The 18,375-nt window shown below is 48.4% G+C and overlaps 1 protein-coding gene across 2 annotated transcripts in view; it reads right to left on the reverse strand.

Moving 5' to 3' along the window:
• bckdk (branched chain ketoacid dehydrogenase kinase) overlaps positions 1-18,375 on the reverse strand; it is a 139,298-nt gene that overhangs the window by 115,182 nt on the left and 5,741 nt on the right. For both annotated transcript variants that reach the window (XM_068010129.1, XM_068010127.1), the window contains exon 2: positions 9,292-9,360. In XM_068010129.1, coding sequence (XP_067866230.1) covers positions 9,292-9,360 — 69 coding nt within the window. The remainder of the gene's footprint in view (positions 1-9,291; positions 9,361-18,375) is intronic.

Below are 18,375 nucleotides of genomic sequence, written 5' to 3' on the forward strand. Positions count from 1 at the left end.
GCGGGGTGCTGTTGAGTGATGGAGAGGGCGATTGTGGCCATTGAGCGGGTGAGGCAACACTCGGACATCATTACTTCTGACGTCATTACGTGGTGAGGATGCCGCACGCACACGCAGACTCAAACTGGCAAGCTGGCAAATGTTCGGATGCACTGATGGCGCAGCAATCGGTCTGCATTGTCAAGAGACACTCCAAACCCAAAAACATACACACGCAAGCATAAGCCTAGGGGCAGTAAAGTGAAGTTGAGGTAGAAGATCTGCCATGACCTCAATGAATGGCGGAGCAGATTCGAGGGTCATCTGATCTATTCCTGCTCCTATTTCCCACCTTCCTATATTCTTACAAACCCACCAATTCCTGGGATGGCGGGATTGTCTTATTAGAAGCAATTGAGGAAACTGGACCTGTATTCTCTGAGAAACTCAAAGAATGAGAGGTGATCTCGTGGAAACTTACAAAATTCTTACAGCGTGTGACAGGTTGGATGTAGATAGGATGTTTCCACTGGCTGGTGAGTGTAGGACCAGGGCACACAGTCTCAGAATAAGGGGTTGGCCATTTAAACTGAGATGAGGAGGAATTTCTTCACTCAGAGGTTGGTGAATCTTTGGAATTCTCTATCCCAGAGGGGTGTGGGAGCTCAATCACTGAGCACGTTCAAGATAGAAATCGATAATTTCTAGATACTAATGACCTCATTAGGTATGGGGATAGCCCGGGAAAGGGGCATTGAGGTGGATGATCAGCCATGAGCTAATTGAATGGCGCCACAGGCTGAATGGCCTACTCCTGTTCCTATGTACCAATTGTAACACTGTAACCGCAACTCATCTAAAAAGAGTTAATTTAGTACAATGCAGGGGTCTTCATGATCTTTTATGGATCAGTACCACACTGGTAATTTACTTTCTCACTGGGTCATTACAGCAGTGCTCTTTATTGATGATGCATTAATAATATTACGGTCCCCAAGCTATGGATGCCATATTCCATCAATAAAGAGAGATCACATGCACTCATTGCCGAGATCCCACGCAGGTAAACGGCACCTTCAATCGTGGAGAACAGCACAGTAAAATTTTAGAATTAATTAATTATTACCTAAATTTTGCAATTTATGGTCCATCAAGAAGATCACAACAGGCAGATTTTTCTGGACTTATATGATAATACAGCTTTGCAGTTGGTTAAAAGACCGCTTTCTGCTCCTCTCTGCCGATACAGTATCATAATTAACAATTTTTTCCCATTATGCATCTGTGAAGTGCTTTGGGACACTTTCCCATGTTAAATGTTTTTTTCCCAAAAATATACTTTATTCAGAAAAATCTGTAAAAAAAAATACATTACAAAACAGTTCCAAGTTGACATTCCAGCAAGTGCAAAGGAAATCACTTTTCTTCAATACAGAACGAGAGTTGCCTCACAATGCTTTCATTCCATTTTATATATAATGTACATTTGCATTACACAGCAAAAACATATTTTGGTGTATACAGCCCGAGGGGTTTTACACAGGTTCCAGCCCTTCGGTTCACTATGGCGGGGGGACCTTACACAGTGGTCTTTCCCCATTGAGACTTTGTGGCGGCTGCCCCAAGCTTTCGTGCGTCCCTCAGCACGTAGTCCTGGACCTTGGAATGTACCAGTCTGCAACACTTGGTTGTGGGCAACTCTCTGCACTGGAAGACCAGCAAGTTTTGGGCAGACCAACGTGCGTCTTTCATCAAATTGCAGGAAGGATCTGACGGGGAGGGCCCTTCTCACCACCAACCACGCTCAGTCTTGGTGCTTGTTTGAAAGTTCTGGTGATGAGGCATTCTGCCAAATGACTTTGGCAGTCTGCTCAGGGTACCATCGAACAGGATCCACCATTTCCTTTTCCCGTACGGCCTTGAGGACATTCTGTGCAGATCACTGCCTGATGGATTGGTGGTCAAAGTTGTTTTTCCGCACAAACTTTTCCACGAAGGATAGGTGGTACGGAATCGTCCAACTGGATGGAGGGTACAACAGCAATGAGGCCAAACTCATCCTTCGCAACGCCAGGGACAAATAGAACTTCAGCACGTAGTGACACTTGGTTTTTGCAAAATGGGGTTCTACGCACAGCTTGATGAAGCCGCACACAAAGGTGGCCATCAGGATGAGGGCGACATCGGGTACGTTTTTTGCCCCATTATCCAGAGGTTTGAACATTGTGTCTCTCCGGACACTGTCCATTTTGTATCTCCAGAGAAAGTGGAAGATGACTCGGGTGACCACCACGGCGCAGGAGTGGGGTATGGTCCAGACATGCGCCACATACAGCAACAACGTGAGCGCCTCTCACCCGATGACCACGTTCTTACCCACAATGGAGAGAGAACCCTGTTCCCACATGCTCAGTTTATGGTGTACCATGGCTATTCGCTCCTTCCAGGTTTTGGCGCACACGCCAGCCCCTCTGAACCATATCCCCACACCTTCAGGTCGTCTGACCTGACGGTGAAGGGGACAAAGGATCGGTCAGCCCAGTTCCCAAAGAAGATGGTCTCGCTCATCAGCCTGCAAGCATACGGCAGATCCGAGCAGAAGACGGCGACGTTATCCCTGTACAGGGAGGATTTGACCTGACTGACTCCGCTGCCTGGGATTGTCACCCCTATTATGCTCATATCCTTCCCAATGGACTCAGCAAAAGGTTCAACATAGCAAACAAACAAGACAGGGGAGAGAGGACAGCCCTGTCTGACTCCAGATTGGATCGGGAAACGTTCTGATTCCCACCCATTGATTGAGACTGCACTACTGAAGTTTGTGCAGCGCACTTGGATCCAATTGCGGATTCCCTCCCCAAACCCCATTTTGGAGAGCACGTCCATCATGTATGTGCGCGATATCCTGTCAAAAGCCTTCTCCTGGTCCAAGCTGATGAGGCAGGTGTTCACCTCCCCTTTCCCGTACAATGGTGATTGTATCCCTGAGTAGCGCAAGGCTATCTGAGGTCTTTCTGCCGGAAACAGTACAGGTCTGATCGTAGTGAATCACCAACTCCAGAGCAGACCTGACCCGACAGGCAATGACTTTGGACAGAATCTTGTAGTCTACATCAAGCAGTGAGATGGGCCGCCAATTTCTAATCTCCGTCCTCTCACCCTTCCGCTTGTAGATGAGGGTGATGATGCCTTTCCTCATGATTTTCTGGCATGCTACCGGCCAGAAGCATACTCTCGTACACTTCCAGAAGGTCTGGGCTGATCCAGTCCCAAAGAGTCGAATACAATTCAAGTGGTAAGCCATCGCTTCCGGGTGTTTTACTCGTCTTGAAGGACCTGACAGCCTTTGTCAGCTCGTCCAGAGTTAGCAGTTTGTCCAGACTCTCCTGTATGCCTTCACCTAAGACAGGAAGGACTGGGAGGCCATGCTGTCTGTGGGCTTCACGTCGTACAGCCCGGCACAAAAGGATTTGCTGATCCTTAAGAAGTCAGACTGCGATGACGTCATTGAGCCGTCCTCTTCCTTCAGGCTGCTGATCACAGAGGACGAAACGCGAGCACGTCTCAGCCTGCTCAATGGAGCGGACTCTGGACCGGAAGATGATCTTGGAGACCTACATGGCAAAGAGCGAGGCCTGCTGGCTCTTCACCTCTTGGACCTCAACCCCAATCAACTGCAGCCAGAGCAGATGCTGCATTCTTTTCTGGAGTTGGGACATTTCCCTCTGTCTCACTCTCAACTTCTGAAAAACCTTCCAGGATAAAGAACCTCTTGATGTTTGCCCTGATCGCTTCCCACCAGTGCACCAGAGACTCAAAGAGGGGTTTCGCTTCTCCAACCTTTGCAATCCCTTTTGAGTTCCTCAATGTTCTCTGGGGTCAGCAGTGTTGCATTCAGCTTCTATGTCCCCTGCCAACCCGCTGGTTGTCCTGTAGGTGACAGTCTACCAGCAGGAGGCAGTGGAGAGAGAAGAAAACCGGCATGACGTTGGTGGATCTGACCATGAAAGCACGGGACACAAACAAGACATCAATCCTGGAACAGGCAGATCCGTCCGGTCTTAACCAGGGGTATCTACGCTGCACTCGGTTTGGAGGGTTACTGATGACGTTGTGCAGCTTGGCATCCTTTACTGTTTCCACTAGGAATCTGGATGTAGCGTCCAGTTTGCTGTCGTCACTGCCGGATCGTCCAGCTGCATCAATGATGCAGTTGAAGTCACCGCCTAGGATGACCGGCCTGGACGTCACCAGCAGCAGTGGGAGCTGCTGGAGGACGGTCAGCCGCTCGCTGCGTTGTACCGTGGTGTACACGTTGATCAACCAGAGCGGAGCGTTGTTGTACATTACGTCTGCTACGAGGAGGCGACCGCCCACCACCTCCTTAACTTCGGAGATGGTGAAGTTACCTCCCCGCAGCAGAATACCCAGGCCAGAGGAACGGGAATCATTTCCTCCTACCAGGTGCGGTATCCCACACTCCTGCAGAAACAATAGGTCGACTTTGACCGTGGCAAGGTAACCCAAGGTTGAAACACATCGCATAGTGGATTTAACGCAACGCATCTTAGTAGAAGCAATCTTTATACCCATTTAAAACTCGATGTTGCTTACCACACCAAGTGTCCTCCCTAGTCCCAGTCCTTGGGTATTTTCCTGCATACCCACAGTGTGCACAAGCTGTTGCACATGCATTGGGCTCAGAAAACCCTTCTGGTCACTCACAGGGGGATTGTTCCACTGGAGTGACAACAAGGGGGTCTTGTAGTCAGCAAGGTTTGGACTGTCCTCTGCTGATGGTGTCTTTCCCCTCTGTTCCTCCTCGAGGACATTTCTGCTCCCAGCTTCCCAGAGCTGGAGTGCATGGGATGATTTGCTGCTCTTGATCTCCTGGAGCTGGAGTGCGCTGGGCATCTCACTGGATTCAGCGCTTTGGGGTTGGGGGGGCGCTGGGCCCATCGCTGCTTCCAGTGCCATGGAGCAGGGCAGCTTTTTCTTCCAGCTCCTTTGCATTCTGCCGCTCCTTTTGCATGTGCCATCTTTCCGGCATTTCCTCAACCACTGAGAAGCAGCTGCCATAGTCCGTCTCAGACGGTAGCCTCCTCTTGCCACTGGTTTGGGTGGTGACCTGTTCCTTTTTTCGGGGGCTTCTTCTTTGTGGTTTTCCGCTTGACCACTTGCCACTAATCTGATTGTCCCACTGCTGCCTCCTCCTCCATGGATTCCGTATGTTGAGGTGGTGTTTCTGGGCACGGGGTAGGTGTTGGGTCACTGGTTGCAGTTGTCTCCCCTTTCCTCTCCTTCTTAGATGGATTTTCCTCACTGCGGGGAGGGTTGCTGTCTCCTTTGCAGCACGAGGCACATTCACCATTCCTTCGCCCAGCCTTTCCCTGGACCTTGCCGCTTGTGCGTGACTGAGGTAGCATTTGGGGCTGGTCTTGTAGAGGTGGCCTGCCCCACCACACAGGTTACAGCACTTACTCTGCTTACAGTCCTTGGTCTGATGGCCTTCCTGCTTGCAGTTCTTGCAGACATCTGTGCCGCAGTTGGCTGCCATGTGACCAGATTTGCCACAGTTCCAACAAAATCTGGGCTGCCCTGCATCGACCAAGAAGCCTCAACTTCTCCCAAAAGCGAAGCTGGAGGGAGGATGGATGACGGCTCCATTGGCGTCGACCTTCAAGGTTACCTTGATCTGCCGCTTGCTGGGCAAATCCCAAAGGGGTCCTTGACCTCAGTGTTGCTACTGGCCACCTAGACGTACCTGGTGAGGAAGGTGAGCACATCGACAATAGGAACATGGGGGTTGTAGAGGTGGGTTGTCACCAGCCAGTTGCGTTGCGATGGCAGCGTGAAGAGTGGCTCCACCGTGAGAATGGACAGCAGCGCCTGGTTTCCTCTCTCCTTGAACACCTTCAGGAACTTGATACATCCCGCCACATTCTTGAAAGTTACGCTGAAATAACCACTGCTGGGGAAGTCCTGCAGGCAGATGCCCGCAGCTTGAAAACCACAGCATTCAATCAGGATTTTCTTAATGAAGAAGGAGCAGTCAATGGGTGCACCTCCTTCGTTATCTTTCACCGCCACCCTAACGGTGTCACGCACTCCCTGGCCTGGAGCTCTGGTGTTGGGTGCAGCCATTTTTTGCTTGAAGCTTTCCTGGGACAGGTACTAAAACCCCAACCAACAGGAAAACAACAAACACAGTAGATCTCCAATCCTAAAGGGTGAAATGCTGTAAATACTGAGCTGAAACCCTCCCTCCCCACCCCCAAACAAACACAAAAACAGCACCTGCAGGATCAAAGGCCACTGATCATGGTCTTTCCCCTGCCAGGTAAGTATAAGAACGAATGCTACACTTGATCTTAGCCAAAAGGCCAAGAAAGGCCACGTTAAATTTCTTTTTCACCCAAAAAATATACCTTATTCTTAAAATTCTGTAAAAAAAATGCATTATAAAAACAGTTCAAAACAGCACCAAGTTGACATTCTTAAAAAGTGCGAAAGAAAACAGTTTTCTTCACAATTCCATTTTACAAGCCATGTATATTTTACAGCAAACCCATATTTGGTGTATGCAGCCCGAGGGGTTTCCCATGGGTCCAGCCCCTCAGTTCAGCTTGGTGGGGGGACCTTAAACTGTGGTCTTTCCCCATTGAGCCTTTGCTGCGGCTGCCCCAAGCTTTAGTGCGTCCCTCAGCACGTAGTCCTGGACCTTGGAATGTGCCAGTCTGCGACATTCGGTGGTGGACAACTCTTTGCGCTGGAAGACCAGCAAGTTTCGGGCAGACCAAAGGGCGTCTTTCACAGAATTGATGGTCCTCCAGCAGCAGTTGATGTTTGTCTCGGTGTGCGTCCCTGGGAACAGCCCGTAGAGCACAGACTCCTGTGTTACAGAGCTGCTTGGGATGAACCTCGACAAAAACCACTGCATCTCTTTCCACACCTGCTTTGCAAAGACACATTCCAGGAGGAGGTGGGTGACCGTCTCTTCCTCACACAGCCAACGCGGGTTCTGGTGATGAGGCATTCCGCCAAATGACTTTGACGGTCTGCTCGGGGAACCATCAGACAGGATCCACCGTCTCCTTTTCCCGTAGGGCCTTGAGGACATTCCGTGCAGACCACTGCCTGATGGACCGGTGGTCAAAGGTGTTTTCCCGCAGAAACTACTCCACGAAGGATAGGTGGTACGGCACGGCCCGGCCCAACTGCATGGAGCGTTTCGCGGCAATGTGCCCAGGCCCATCCTTCGCAACACCGGGGACAGATAGAACCTCAGCACGTAGTGACGCTTGGAGTTTGCGTACTGGGGATCTACACACAGCTTGATGCAGCCGCACACGAAGGTGGTCATCAGGATGAGGGCCACGTTGGGTACATTTTTCCCGCCCATGTCCAGAGATTTGAACATCGTGTCCCTCCAGACCCGGTCCATTTTAGATCCCCAGACGAAGCGGAAAATGGCTCGGGTGACTGCCACAGCGCAGGAGTGGGGTATGGGCCAGACCTGCGCCACGTAGAGCAACAACGTGAGCGCCTCGCACCTGATGACCAGGTTCCTACCCACAATGGAGAGAGATCGCTGCCCCCACATGCCCAACTTTTGTCGTACCTTGGCTACTCGCTCCTCCCATGTTTTGGTGCATGCCCCGGCCCTTCCAAACCATATCCCCAGCACCTTCAGGTAATCTGACCTGACGGTGAAGGGGACAAAGGATCGGTCAGCCCAGTTCCCAAAGAACATGGCCTCGCTCTTGCCGTGGTTAACTTTGGCTCCCGAGGCCAGTTCGAACTGGTCGCAGATGCTCATCAGTCTGCGCACGGACAGCGATCCGAGCAGAAGACGGCGACGTCATCCATGTACAGGGAGGTTTTAACCTGAGTGCCTCCGCTGCCTGGGATTGTCACCCCTCTTATGCTCGCATCCTTCCTAATAGACTCAGCAAAGGGTTCAATACAGCAAACAAACAAGACCGGGGAGAGAGGACAGCCCTGTCTGACTCCAGATTTGATCGGGAAACTTTCCGATTCCCACCCATTGATTGAGACTGCGCTACTGATGTTTGTGTAGAGCAGTTGGATCCAATTGCAGATTCCCTCCCCAAACCCCATTTTGGAAAGCACGTCCATCATGTAGGTGTGCGATATCCTGTCAAAAGCCTTCTCCGGGTCCAGGCTGATGAGGCAGGTGTCCACCCTCCTGTCCCGTATGTAGGCGATCGTATCCCTGAGTAGCGCGAGACTATCAGAGATCTTCCTGCCGGGTACAGTACAGGTCTCCTGGACCGCGTTAAATGTGTTTTTTTTTAATTTCCAAAATCTGTAAAAATTACATTGCCAGTTTCCAAACAGCACCAAAAAATACAAACATTGCAAGGGAGATCAGTTTCCTTCAATACTGTCATGAGTTTCTTCCCAACCCTTCTGTTTCACAACTGTCATGTCAATTACAGTTTTACATTTACAGCAATTGAGAATATTTCCGATACAGTTCGAGGGGTTTCCCATTGATCCAGCCTCTCAGTCCAGCTTGGTGGGGGAACCTTACACTGTGGTCTTTCCCCATTGAGCCTTTGCTGCGGCTGCCCCAAGCTTTAGTGCGTCCCTCAGCACGTAGTCCTGGACCTTGGAATGTGCCAGTCTGCAACATTCGGTGGTGGACAACTCTTTGCGCTGGAAGACCAGCAAGTTTCGGGCAGACCAAAGGGCGTCTTTCACCGAATTGATAGTCCTCCAGCAGCAGTTGATGTTTGTCTCGGTGTGCGTCCCTGGGAACAGCCCGTAGAGCACAGACTCCTGTGTTACAGAGCTGCTTGGGATGAACCTTGACAAAAACCACTGCATCTCTTTCCACACCTGCTTTGCAAAGGCACATTCCAGGAGGAGGTGGGCGACCGTCTCTTCCACGTTAAATTTTTTTTTTTAATTTCCAAAATATACTTTATTCATAAAAATCTGTAAAAATTACATTGCCAAACAGTTTCCAAACAGCACCAAAAAATACAAACATTGCAAGGGAGATCAGTTTCCTTCAATACTGTCATGAGTTTCTTCCCAACCCTTCCGTTTCACAATTGTCATGTCAATTACAGTTTTACATTTACAACAATTCAGAATATTAACGATACAGTTCGAGGGGTTTCCCATGGATCCAGCCCCTCAGTCCAGCTTGGTGGGGGAATCTTCCACGTTAAATGTGTTAATTAATGCAGGCTGATGTTGCTGGATCAACAGCATCAATTTGTTTTCCCTTGCTCCTTCCCTACTTAGCTACTGGACTTTAAATTCAAAGCAACTTACCAGGACATGACTCCCATCTGGGGTTTTCCCTGCATACAACATGGTAGTGGGAGTCAGACGTACGGATGCCTGGAAAACACAATAGGAAGGTGAAATCATTCACTCCTGTATCAAGAAACATGCAAATAATATCCATAGTACCAAGACACAACCTTTTAGCAGTCTGCACATTTCTGATTGGTCGGTGGGTTGATTTGCTGGGTAGTGCCTGCCTCCACCTGCGGCATGAATGTTGGTTAATTAGCGATTTTAAAACTGATTGTAAGATTCAGTTAATGAGTGAATCCAGTGCAACAATTTATGCGAGGTGCTTTGCGACATTTGAAGGCCACATGCACTACCAACAGTGGGTGTGTCGCTATCCCTGTGCAAAGATGGAGTCTGCATGTGTGTGAAGTGATGCAGATTCTCCCTGACAGTAAGGAAGGGTGGAAATCAGACAGAAGTGCCAGGATTCATCCTTTCCTCTCACCTCCCTCTGGTGGTGTTAACATATGGTAGCTGGGAGATGAGCATGTGCAAGTGTTACCTAGAACCACCTCAGCAACTACAGCTCCACAGTGGCCATGATCAGCAGTCAGGACTGCAGCGGGAGTGACCCGGAATGGTAGCCCCCCCTGACTCTCTGGATGGAGGGCATGGCATCGGAGGGGTGGCATTGAAAAGATGGAATGGCATGGGAGGATGGGGATGGCATAGGAGGGATGGAATGGGCACAGGATGGCAATGGTATGGGAGGAGGGGATCGCATAGGAAGGATGGAATGGGCACAGGATGGCAATGGTATGGGAGGAGGGGATCGCATAGGAAGGATGGAATGGGCACAGGATGGCAATGGTATGGGAGGAGGGGATTGCATGCCATGGGGATGGTGAAATTGGTTAAGTATACTAATTTGACCCGAAATGTTTTGCGTGCCAGTAGAATATAGAATATACAAAAGCAAAATACTGCAGATGCTGGAAATCCAAAATAAAAACAGAAAATACTGGAAAAGCTTAGTAGGTCAGGCAACATTTGTGGAGAAACAGAGTTAACATTTCAGGGCAATAATCTTTCATCAGAGCTGGGAAAAGTTAGAAATGTTATAGGTTTTAAGCAAGTGAAATGGGGAGGGTGGGAAAAAGAACAAAAGGGAAGGTCTGTGATTGGGTAGAAGAAAACAGGAGAGATTAAACGTCAAAAGAGTTGGTGGGGCAGCGTCATATGACAATGGGACGAGTAAAGAAAGAAAAGATACAAAAGACATGTCGAGAGGAAGTATGGATGGCAGAATGATGAACAGCTGCCATCCGAAAGCAAAAACAAGCGAAAAACAAGTCTGAAACATGCAAAGAAAAAGGAAAGAAAACGGGAGTAGAGATTACAATCTGAAATTGTTGAACTCAATGCTGAGTCCAGAAGGCTGTAAAGTGCCTAACTGAAAGATGAGGTGCTGTTCCTCAAGCTCATGTTGAGCTTCATTTGAACACTGCAGTAGACCGAGGACAGAATAAATAATATTTTTAGCTTCCCTTCTATTTGGTCCGAAGTCTGGTAAATGTCCACAGCCAAAAAAGAATCAGCCGTGGCTCAGTGCTAGTGCTATTAGCTCAAAGTCAAAGTCGTGAGTTCAAGTCGCACTTCACAGACTAGGTTGGCTTCAGTGTAGTAATGAGGGGGTGCTGCAATGTCTTTTTGATGGGATGTTAAACCAAGGCCCCATCTACCTTCTCTGGTGCCCTTGATAACTGAGTGGCTTGTTAGGCCATTTCAGAGGGCAGTTAAGAGTCAACCACATTGCTGTGGGTCTGGAGTCAGACCAGTCTAGTCAAGGTAAGGACAGCAGATTTCCTTCCCTAAAGGACATTAGTGAACCATATGGGTTTTTACGAAGATAGTTTCATGGCACCATTACTGAGACTAGTTTCCAATTCCAGATTTTTGTTAATTGAATTTAAATCCCATCAGATGCTATGGTGGGATTTGAACCCATGTCCACAGGGCAGTAGCCTATTCTGATGAAAGGTCACGGACCTGAAACATTAACTCTGCTTCTCTCTCCACAGATGCTGCCTGACCTGCTGAGTATTTCCAGCACTTTCTGTTTTTATTTCAGTAGCCTGGGCCTCTGGATTATTAGTCCAGTGAAATTACCACTACACCACCGTCTCCCCCATCTCCCTCATGACAGGTGCTCTAAAAATGCAAGCTCTTCCTTCCTCAAATTCTCTTCATCACTGGTAATTAGCATTCCAGCAACATCTATTACATAAGAACATTATAAAATAGGAGCAGGTGTAGTCCATACAGCTATAAATACACAGACCACTCCTCCCTAACTATTCAGATTAGGTTTCTTTCCAACCGTTCTTCCTACAAAGATTACATTCCTTTTCTATTTCTCTGTTTATATATATTTTCTCTGATGACTACATTTTGTGCATCAGGCTTTTGAAATATAATTTTGTTCTCAGCCAAGGTACTTTCTTTGTCAGTGATCAGCAGAGTTCTGCTCCTTAGACAATTTTGTATCCATGCGTCACTGTCCCTTTAGTCTCATGCATTTAACTTTGCTAACGTGATCTTTAAAAAGCATTTGATAAAGTTCCATATACACATCAGCTGCATTAAGCTCATCAACCCTCTACTTCAAAGAACTCGATCAAGTTAGTCAAACATAACTTGCTTTTTAAAATCCGTACCTACTTTTATTTATTAGCCCATTCCTTTCAAAATTCCAGTGAATTATGTCTCAGATTACTGGCCCCAATCTTGACTGCAGCTAGTTGTGTGTAGTGTGGGGAAGGAGTTTTGGCCAGGAAACCTAAACGTTGTTGGTGTGTGGCTTTTTTCCCCCCAAAATAGGTACCCACCCAGAAGTCAGCCTGTTACACCGGCTTGGCTCCCTGGCAGGTGGGGAACACTCAGAAGAAAGCTACAGCTGGGTTACTGGGAACGTGTGCAGTAGTCGCCGATCTCGGAGGGGCTGATCTCCAATTCCAGGAGATCCAAGTGCGGGGCAGAGGGGTGTGGGAGGAAGATGGAGTTAGGCTACGATGGCGGGCAGGGAAGAAGATCACCTTGGAGGGCTGGGAGGAAACACTCCTCATCTTGGCCTACAACCATGTTGTAAAGGCATTTAGCTCTTCCACGAAGCAGTCCCCATTTCCTTTTAGCTTTTTAAAAATTGATTCATGGGAAGTAGGCGGCGCTAGCTAGACCAGCATTTATTCCCCATCTCTAATTGCCCTTGAGGTGGTGGTGGTGAATTGCCTTCTTGAACCGCTGCAGTCCTTCGGGTGCAGGTACACCCACAATGCTGTTAGGAAGGGAATTCCATGATGTTGACCCAGCGACAGTGAAGAAACGGCAGTTAGTTCTAAGTCAGGATGGTGTGCAGCTTTGAGGGAAACTTGCAGATGGTGGTTTTCCCATGCATTTGCTGCCCTTGTCTTTCTAGGCAGTAGAGGTCGCGGGTTTGGAAGGTGATGTCGAAGGAGCTTTGGTGAGTTGCTGCAGTGCATCTTATAGATTGTACACACTGCTGCCACTGTGTGTTGGTGGTGAAGGGAGTGAATGTTGAAGATGGTGGATGGGGTGCCAATCAAGAGGGCTGCTTTGTCCTGGATGGCAGAGCTTCTTAAGTGTTGTTGGATCTGCACTCATCCAGACAAGTGGAGAATATTCCACCACACTCCTGACTTGTGCCGTGCAGATTCTGGACAGGCATTGGGGAGTCAGGAGGTGAATTACTCGGCGCAGAATTCCGAGCCTCTGACCTGCGGGTTGGAGACAGGTTGGGGCTGGTTTGAGATTTTTAAAATTTTGATTTCCCACCTGACCCCCAACACATCCATTTTTGTCTGATTAAATTCTGCTCATTGTCCCTAAAAGCTTCCCCACCACCAAAGTTAGGCTGGCCAACCTGTAGTTGCCGGCTTTATCCCTCTCCTGTTTTTTTTTAAAACAGAGGTAACACTTCAAATCCTTCAGTTCTCTGGCACCACTTCCATGTGCACGGAGGATTAGAAGATTGTGGCCTGAGCCTGTACAATTTCCACCCTTTACCCTGACACCAGGGAGGCGACACACCATGCAGGACTCATGTCAGCATCAGCAGAAGCAACTGTCTATTCCCCTGACTATCAAATCTTCTCAATCACTGCATTTTTACACATTTCTGTGCCTCCTTCTGCGGTCGTTTGCCCCACAGTGCTCTAGGTTGGACTTCCCAAAGCATCACCCTCACTGGTATTTAGCGCAGAAAACTGCTTTGAGCACACGACACACTGGGAGGATTCTTGCACTGCCTGCCTCTGATTACCCTGCCTGATGGCCACCCACATACTATCCTCCTGAATGTGTGTTCCAGGAAATTCTCAGCCTCTGGTATTCCCTACAGTGATTCCAGTTGCTCTCAAGCTCTGAACTGAAGCTCAAACAACTGGAGGCATTTCCTTCACATGTGGTTATCCAAGATGTATGAAGCATCCTGAGGTTCCCACGTGGCACAGGAATTGCAGGCAATAGGTCTTAGCTGTCCCATCAATTTCCTTAAAAAGAACACGATCAAAGATCCAATCAATTACTCTGAATATTTATATATTTACTGATGTCCCTTGGTTTAAATTACTTAGCACTGCTAAAAGTATGAATTTGGTGCAAGTCACTCCACTGAGCAGATTCTCCCAGCTCTGTGGACACAGCTCTATGGTGTAGCACAGGGCTGTCCAGCCTTTTTGTGTGGGCGATGGGGGGGGGGGGGCACATTACAATTTTTGTCTTATTTGGGGGGGGGGGCAGTGAGAGAATTTTGGAAAGATAAAGACATTAAAAATTTATCTTACTATTAATCAAAACAACAACAAATCTGCATTTTTGTGAAGAAGCTTTAAATGAGAAGATTAATTTATTGACTTACTTTCTCAATCACGAGGTTGGACACTGATTTAGTGAGATAACTGACATTATTTTGCTTGCACAAGTAGTCAATGTCGGCATGCATACTTCTTGTAGTGATGCAGAGTATTCCGGATAGATATCCGTCTGTTAGGAATGATCTTGAAATCTCACTCTGTCACTCTCTCTATCCCTGTGTTCATCCCTCTGTGTTGTTCACCCCCTCTTTGTGTTGTCCTCGCTCTGTGTCCCCCCCCCCTTCTTTCTCTGTGCCCCCATCTCTCTATGTCTCTCTCTCTGTCCCCCCTCTCTCTCTGCTCCTCTCTCTTTGTTACCTCCCGTCTCTCTCTCTGTTCCCCCCACCTCTCTCTGACAATTGCAGGGAGCAGGAGCGCTCAGCACAGCAGCTTTGTGGTTGGTCAGTTTGTTTAAAAACATCACTCTCAGTTTCACAACTGACAGCTGCTGAAGCAGGAACGCGCTTCCCAAAATCGGACAGATTCGGGGTTTTTCGGCAGGCTTTCAAAAAAAAAAAGCTGGAAAACTCCCAATCTGTCAAATTTGGGAATCGCATTCCTGCTTCAGCAGCTGTCAGCTATGAAACTGACAGTGCAATGTTATTAAAAAGGCCGGTCTGCAAGACGTTAAAGGGTAATTTCCAATCTCCAGTCACGGAGCCTTGGAGAGGATGAGGAACGGCCCGGGGTACATTTAACATCCGCGGACTGGCTGGGAACCTTTGCCGTGCTGGATTCTGGCCCATGGCCATATGTTGGACAACCCTGGTGCAGCAGATACCCCTGTAATACATACATTTTGGAAACTTCCCTAGTTAAAACTAGTCAGTCAACAGCCAGCCACAACAATCAACAAATAGTCAGGTACCCACTTACACTGAGTGATTGTTAACTGCTACTGACTTGCAGTTTTAAAGCAAAATTTTAAAGTAAGAAGAGTATGTTAAATTTCAGTTTGGTAACAGTACATTATCTGTACTCTCTCCCCACTATTTATCAAGCTCCTCAAACTTCCGTTACCATTCCATTACCATTACCAGTGGATTCGCCTAACTCTGTGCTACACTACTCCATGAATGTGAGATATTAATTCCAAGAATGTGTTGTTCTAATCCCCAAGTGTGCTTTCCCACTCTCCACAAAGATACAATATTCCATGATCTTGCCAACAGGAAGAAATTCTCACAGTGAGCGCATCTCAGGATGGACAGAAAGATAGGATGCATGCCAGTGATTTCCCAATATTGTGCTCCCTGCATGTGCTGGATCATGGAATCACCCTTTACTTAGTCATTTATACAGAACAAGAACAGCAAGTATAAATTTTCAAATAGGACTCATGCAAGGACTGACTTCAATTAACACACGAGCTTTACTTTTTCTAGATGCGAAATAAACTTTACCAGAAATAGTTACAGCAACTTTGCAGACACCTGCAGCTAATATTTTTTCCCAAAAATATACTTTATTAATAAAAAGCTGTAAAATAATACATTACAAAACTGTTCAAAACAGCACCAATTTGACATTCCAAGAAGTGTAAAGGAAATCAGTTTTCTTCAATACAGGAGTGAGTTGCCTCACATCCCTTCCATTCCATTTTACATGCCATGTACATTTTACAGCTAAACCATATTTGGTGTATACAGCCCAAGGGTCTTTCCATGGGTCCAGCCCCTTAGTTCGCTTTGGTGGGAGGACCTTACACAGTGGTCTTTCTCCACTGAACCTTTGCCCGTGGCTGCCCCAAGCTTTAGTGCGTCCCTCAGCACGTAGTCCTGGACCTTGGAATGTGCCAGTCTGCAACACTCGGTCGTGGGCAACTCTTTGCTTTGGAAGACCAGCAAGTTTCGGGCAGACCAAAGAGTGTCTTTCACCGAACTGATGGTCCTCCAGCAGCAGTTTGATGTTTATCTCAGTGTGCGTCCCTGGGAACAGACCGTAGAGCACAGACTCCTGTGTTACAGAGCTACTTGGGATGAACCTCGACAAAAACCACTGTAACTCTTTCCACAGCTGCTTTGCAAAGGCACATCCCAGAAGGAGGTGGGCAAAAGTCTCCTCCCCACCACAGCCACCTCGAGGGCAGCGTGCAGAGGGAGTGAGACTCCGGGCGTGCGGGAAGGACCTGACGGGGAGGGCCCTTCTCACCACCAGCCAAGCTACGTCCTGGTGCTTGTTTGAAAGTTCTGGTGATGAGGCATTCTGCCAAATGACTTTGGCAGTCTGCTCGGGGAACCATCCGACAGGATCCACCATCTTCTTTTCCCGTACGACCTTGAGGACATTCTGTGCAGACCACTGCCTGATGGATTGGTGGTCAAAGAATTTTTTCTGAATAAACTTTTCCACGAAGGATAGGTGATATGGCACAGTCCAACTGGATGGAGCGTTCCATGGCAATGTGACCAGACCCTTCCTCCGCAACACTGGGGACCAATAGAACCTCAGCACGTAGTGACACTTGGTGTTTGCATACTGGGACTCTACACACAGCTTGATGCAGCCGCACACAAAGGTGGTCATCAAGATGAGGGCAACGTTGGGACCGTTTTTCCGCTCTTATCCAGAAGTTTGAACATCGTGTCCCTCCAGATTCAGTCCATTTTGCATCTCCAGATAAAGCGGAAAATGGCTTGGGTGACCACCACAGCACACGAGCCAGACCTGCACCACATACAGCAACAATGAAAGCGCCTCGCACCTGATGAACGCTGCTCCCACATGCTCAGTTTATAGTGTACCCCGACTATTCACTCCTTTCAGGATTTGGTGCATGCCCTGGCTCCTATGAGCCATATCTCCAGCACCTTCAGGTAGTCTGACCTGACGGTGAAGCGGACAAAGGATCGGTCGGCCCGATTCCCAAAGAAGATGGCCTCGCTCTTGCCGCGGTTTGCTTTGGCTCCCGAGGCCAGTTCGAACTGGTCACAGATGCTCATCATTCTGTGAACGGACAGCGATCCGAAAAGAAGACAGCAACGTCGTCCATGTACAGGGAGGCTTTGACCTGACTGACTCCGCTGCCTGGGATTGTCACCCCTCTTATGCCCGCATCCTTCCTAATAGACTCAGCAAAGGGTTCAACACAGCAAACAAACAAGACAGGGGAGAGTGGACAGCCCTGTCTTACTCCAGACTGGATCGGGAAACTTTCTGATTCCCACCCATTGATTGAGACTGCACTACTGATGTTTATGTAGAGCAGATGGATCCAATTGCAGATTCCCTTCCCAAACCCCATTTTGGAAAGCACATCCATCATGTATGTGTGCGATATCCTGTCAAAAGCCTTCTCCTGGTCCAAGATGATGAGGCAGGTGTCCACCCTCCTGTCCTATACATAGGCAATCATATCCTGAGTAGCGTGAGACTATCTGAGGTCTTCCTGCCGGGTACAGTACAGGTCTGGTCAGGGTGAGTCACCAACTCCAGAACAGACTTGACCCGACTGGCGATGATTTTGGACAGGATCTTGTAGTCAACATTAAGCAGTGAGATGGGCCGCCAATTTCTGATTTCCACCCTCTCCCCCTTCCGCTTGTAGATGTGGGTGATAATGCCTTTCCTCATGGATTCTGACATGCTGCCGGCCAGAAGCATACTCACGTATACTTCCAGTAGGTCTGGGCTGATCCAGTCCCACAGAGCCGAATGCAATACAACCGGTAAGCCGTTGCTTCCAGGAGGTTTACTCGTCTCGAGGACCTGATGGCCTTTGTCAGCACGTCCAGAGTTAGCAGTTTGTCCGGACTGTCCCGCATGCTGTCATCTAAGACCTCCGTGATAGATGACAGGAAGGACTGGGAGGCCGTGCTGTCCCTGAGCTTCACATAATACAGCCCAGCATAAAAGGATTTGCGAATCCTTAGTATGTCAGACTGTGAAGACGTTACCGAGCCATCCTTTTCCTTCAGACTGCTGATCACAGAGCTCTGTGTGTACCTTTTGGAACAAAAACCACGAACACTTCTCATCCTGCTCAACGGAGCAGACTCTGGACCAGAAGATGATCTTAGAGGCCTCTGTGGCAAAGAGCGAGGCCTGCTGGCTCTTCACCTCTTGGAGATCCTCCTTGATCTCAACCCCCATCAATTGCAGCCGGAGCAGATTCTGCTTTCTTTTCTGGAGTCGGGACATTTCCCTCTGTCTCTCTCTCACCTTCTGAACACTTTTGAGGATAAAG

This window comes from Heterodontus francisci, chromosome 30 (genome assembly GCF_036365525.1).
Source record: "Heterodontus francisci isolate sHetFra1 chromosome 30, sHetFra1.hap1, whole genome shotgun sequence".
Taxonomy (NCBI): domain Eukaryota; kingdom Metazoa; phylum Chordata; class Chondrichthyes; order Heterodontiformes; family Heterodontidae; genus Heterodontus; species Heterodontus francisci.